Here is a 5,000-nt window from a genome sequence, read left to right on the forward strand (position 1 = left end):
GGACCTGTTGATGACTTTACCAATTTCTCTCCAATGACGGATGATCTTGACGCCTTTAGAGGTCATCCCGAAAGTGCATATCAACTGACGAAGGGAGAAAACGACGCTTTCTCCATAGTGCTACGGATGCCGGCTGTACTGTAGTTACCGATTCAGAGGAAAAGACTTGGCTCCCCCCCCCCCCCATTATCAATTACGCCTCCATGACAGATGAACAACCCGTGACATAAAGCAATACGCACATAATTTCGATAACATTGTAAATACCGCTATACAATACCAGTTCAAAATCCCTGGAAAACGCCACCGATATGCTTATAGCTTAGCGACTTCGGGGTTTGTCCCCTTTAACATACCCCCCCCCCCGTCACACACACACTGCAACATCCCGGATCTGCCTTTGTCCTAATCCACGAGCGTCCAGGGATCAGTAAGCATGACATCCTTTCGTGTGGGAGCCTTAGGTTTCCAGAGCTGAAAGGAAACACTAACCCTCACGCAAACTTTGGGCCTGCTGATATGATTTCATCGTTTCTCATCTCTTTGTTTGCATAGTGTATTTTATATGAGCAAAACGCTTCGGAAACTGACTCAGTACTGCCCCTAAAAAAGAACGGAATACGCAGTGACGCATTTCTATTCTTGAGTTGCTTTTTACGTTCGTCTTTATATTCGACTTGGAATCTTTCCTTTTTCTGTGTTTTAAACTGTTTTAGGAATGGAGACATCATCAATGGGAGGGAGTTTATTGTCGTAAACTGTAATGTTTATTTGACCATAATTGTTATCATCACTTATTTTCTATTCCGTGAGACAGCTGTGGAAGACGAGATCTTGAAGGCGTCCCAGTGTAAGAACCCCAGAGTGCGAGTCCTCCCAAAGTCTCTCCTGCCAAGAAGGTTAGTAAGTCCCGATGGCCAGAATTTACTTTAATAGATAAACAAACAAATTATATATGTGTATATATACATATGTGTTAAACATTGAATTGCCTTCACCACTTTTGCTACTCTTTGTTCATATTACATGCATCACATTTGCGTTGTTATGCCGTCCACATGTTTACTGGCATTAATGAAGGATATATTAAATTATATATCATACGTCACCAATATAAAAGGAATAATTTCATGCTGCCACTCCCAACGACCATGATTCGAAGAGTATTAAAGTTTAGCCATTTTTTTCAAATTTCGTCCATTATTTAAGTCCTGAGCAGTGAATATCAGCATCGAGCGAAAATACAAATTAGGGCCTGGATGAATGTATTCGGTTTCAAAATGAGCGTACAAACATACATGACACGTCAAGTTGCTCCTAAAATAATAACCGGTGTACGAAATGTTTCAAATAACCCTTTTATATAAATTCCACCATTTTTTTGTTTGTCTACCGCCAGCTGTCATCTCACGGAACCGGCGATCAGTAGCATATTACAATTTATACGAGGAAACCGTTTCATAAACAGACACCAGTGAAAGAATTAGACTCTGCAATGGAAAGTCCAGAGTACACATAAAAGTTGCAAATATCCATTATGTATCTCTTCTCACTTCTTCAGTAGTGTTTTAAACTTTAGTATAGTCTATATCCCCTATGTATATCTCTGTCCCCTTACAATTTGTACGAGGAAACAGCTTCATATAAACAGGTTACAGTCACGTGTTTGAATTCGAAAGACCGTACAATAAAAAAGTTCAATATAAAGTTCATAGAAAGTCGTACATTTCAATTATACCTTCTTCACCTCATTTATTAACAAATTATTTATCTTAATGCAGATACCACTATGCAAATAACCCCCGAATAGAAGAGGTGATTTTGGACACGAAACCAGATACTCGGGTTGTGACAGACAGTACAAATTATTGTAAGAAAGGTGAACATGGATTCAATAATCTGGAACCAAGGATGCAGGTAAGAGATAGTAAGAATATTAATTACTATCCATACACTGCATGGTTTTAGAAATTAAAAAATGACACTGGAAAAAGTGTACTACAAAATTATTCATTTTAATACTTCTTGATAACGATTCTCTTCCGTCCATCTACAGGCAACTTTCATAGGGTTTGGACCAGACCTGAAAGTGAATTATACAGCGCGTAGTTTTCGGAATGTTGAGCTGTACAATCTGATGAGTCACCTTGTTAAAGTCGAGCCACGTTCCAATAATGGTAAGAAAAAAATATATATACATGTATATATAGAGATAGATAGACAGATATACTCTATCACTCTCCTTTCCTCACTCACTCTTCTCTCTCTCCCTAACTCAGTCTCTCTTTCCCCCTCCCTCCCTCCCTCCCTCCCTCTCTCTCTCTCTCTCTCTCTCTCTCTCTCTCTCTCTTCGTGCGTGTAGGCGGGTGTTTATACATATATAATTTTATCTCAGAACCGAGTTAATTTTGATAAGTTTAGAAAAAAATATCACATCGTAAGATATATACGATAAAAACTATATCAAATTATTTCCTAGGCACAATGGGCAGCCTGGACCACTTCCTACGCCAATTGCCGCAGCGATCCCCCCTTGACACACACAAGGATCTCTTGGAGGAAGAAGTGTTGCCTCTGGCCGAAAGGCGAAAAGTTCCTGAGAACGCAACGGACGAAACGTGTGTTTGTAACTACGTAGAGCCAGTGGAACCTGAAGTAAGTTTATTTTTATATTTATTTTATTTTATATATATATATTTTTTTTTGGGGGGGAGGTCATGTTTGAAGTGATTGTGATGGGTTAATGTATTTTGATATCAGTGTTTTGGTTTTAAAGGGATTCTTTCAATTTAGGTTGTGTGGATGTTTGTAGCACACGTCAGGGTTTTTGTCGACAACAATGATCATGGGGAACCGTGGGATTTGGATGGGAGGGGGGGGGGCGAATTCGCTCATACCAAGGATTTTCAATATATAAGAGTATGGAAAATGTAAAGATTAACCCAACTATCGCAATTTAAGTGGGAAAAGAAACTCGAATCCAGATTTTGATCACAGAATATTCGATCGGAACGAACGAAGGAACGAACCACATCCTAAACGTGTAAACTACCCCAAAAACCGCCGTAACATACCAAAATCCGTTCTGACCCGCTTCCGATCAAGGTCTGTGTAAGTACTTAGGCTTCCGAGCACTGTATTGCCCTAACCGGGTGCACCACCAATTGTCAATTCTCTCTATACTGGGCCTCCACCGTATCAACTCAATCGTTTCCAATGACCACATTCCCTTCCCGACTGCTACATAAATAACAATGTCCTGTAAGTTAAAGATTGAATTTTAGCTTACCTTGAGGGGCGGGGAAGGGTCAAGTCAAAGTTGGTCCCATATCCATCTGGACGTATGGTACATGTTTTGTAGAGAAACATGCTTACTAAGCCGCGGGATGATGCGGTAGGGTGGCCAATTCCTTTCCGCCCCGACTTTGACCCCAGTATGCTGACGTCAGCATACCAGTGCTCATTCACAGCTGAGTCGACTGAGAGGGTCAACCGGGCGCGAACCCAGGACCATGCGATTGTAAAGCCAGCGCTTTACTACTGGGTGGGAAGATAAGAACTTTCAGACCTCTTGCGGCTGGAACGAAGTTACTTGCACTTAACTGAATTTAATGGCATTCCTGAGATCGTAACAATTTCATTTGAGAATTTATTTTCACCGAAATGTCGAATAGAAAATCGAAAACACAAGTAGCACAGTCAACAAATTTCACTTCCGAAACAAGCAATAAACTGTCAACAAGTTTTTCAAATTTGCCGCTAGATGGCTGTGCATGCGCGGCGCGTGGATGTACTAATTATTTCAATAAACATGCGTACATAGTAATGCACAACGATTTGAATATAAAATTAATTTACAGTCAATAAAGACGTATGTTGATTTACCTTAGCTATGTCATGATAGGCGCGTAGGGACTACATTTTATGCAGTACATTTTTGTTGATTTCTTTTTGCCAGTTGGTTTCTGCAGATTATTATTATTTTTTTTTTATAAATGAATATTATGCTTTATTGCCTACAACACAATGATTTTCGAGTCTCTTAAATTCGGTAAGGCCCTTTTGTATACTTCACCAATGTAGAGAATATAAGAATATAAGTTTTATGGTAACATTACAGTGTGTACGTGCGTGTATCACACACACACACACACACACACACACACACACACACACACACACACACACACACACACACACACACACACACACACACACACACACACACACACACACACACACACATACACACACATACACACACACACACACACACATACACACACACACACACACACACACACACACACACACACACACACACACACACACACATATATATATATATATATATATATATATATATATATATATATATATATATATATATATGTATGTATGTATACATATGTAATGAATAAGAGGCTACTGTTAGCTTATGAATAGAGAAGGCATCCAGTGATGATAAACTTACAGTCGATTGCATGTTCTACTTTTATCATTGGTACTCTCCTTTAGTACTTACAAAATCCTGCTCACTTTTTCATTATTTCAATGCAATTTCTTTAACATCATCCAATTATATTTGTTTAGTATTTTATATTTATCAAATTGGCATCTTCCTACTTTTTATTGTGTTGATTGTTATTTTACACCATTTGTGATTTGTGCTGTTATTTTTGTCATAAGTGCTACAAATATACTCTCTTTGTAAGCTTGATTTACAAGTGCTTGGTTTTATATATATTTGATTTAGAATTTTGATATGATTACAAAATCATGCTAATTAGTCATGTTTGCCAAACTGTTATATATATTTGATTTAAAATTTAGATATGATTGCAAAATCATGTTAATTATTCATGTTTGTCAAACATAAAAGTTTTTAATAAAAATCTTAATATCTATAAACAATTTACTTGGCATATATATTTTGATTTATTTTTAGATGAAATATCTTTGATTTCTGGTTCATGATTATAAATATGGTTATACTTTCT

General features: G+C 37.8%; 1 protein-coding gene across 3 annotated transcripts in view; it reads left to right on the forward strand.

Annotated features, from left to right (window-relative positions):
* The window catches only part of LOC113801045 (venom phosphodiesterase 2), a 42,588-nt gene that overhangs the window by 32,282 nt on the left and 5,306 nt on the right, over window positions 1–5,000 (forward strand). For all 3 annotated transcript variants that reach the window (XM_027351862.2, XM_070140274.1, XM_027351854.2), the window contains exons 9-12: window positions 818–899; window positions 1,782–1,917; window positions 2,057–2,177; window positions 2,480–2,655. In XM_027351862.2, the coding sequence (XP_027207663.2) occupies window positions 818–899; window positions 1,782–1,917; window positions 2,057–2,177; window positions 2,480–2,655 (515 nt within the window). The remainder of the gene's footprint in view (window positions 1–817; window positions 900–1,781; window positions 1,918–2,056; window positions 2,178–2,479; window positions 2,656–5,000) is intronic.

Source organism: Penaeus vannamei, chromosome 26, assembly GCF_042767895.1.
Source record: "Penaeus vannamei isolate JL-2024 chromosome 26, ASM4276789v1, whole genome shotgun sequence".
Lineage (NCBI taxonomy): Eukaryota > Metazoa > Arthropoda > Malacostraca > Decapoda > Penaeidae > Penaeus > Penaeus vannamei.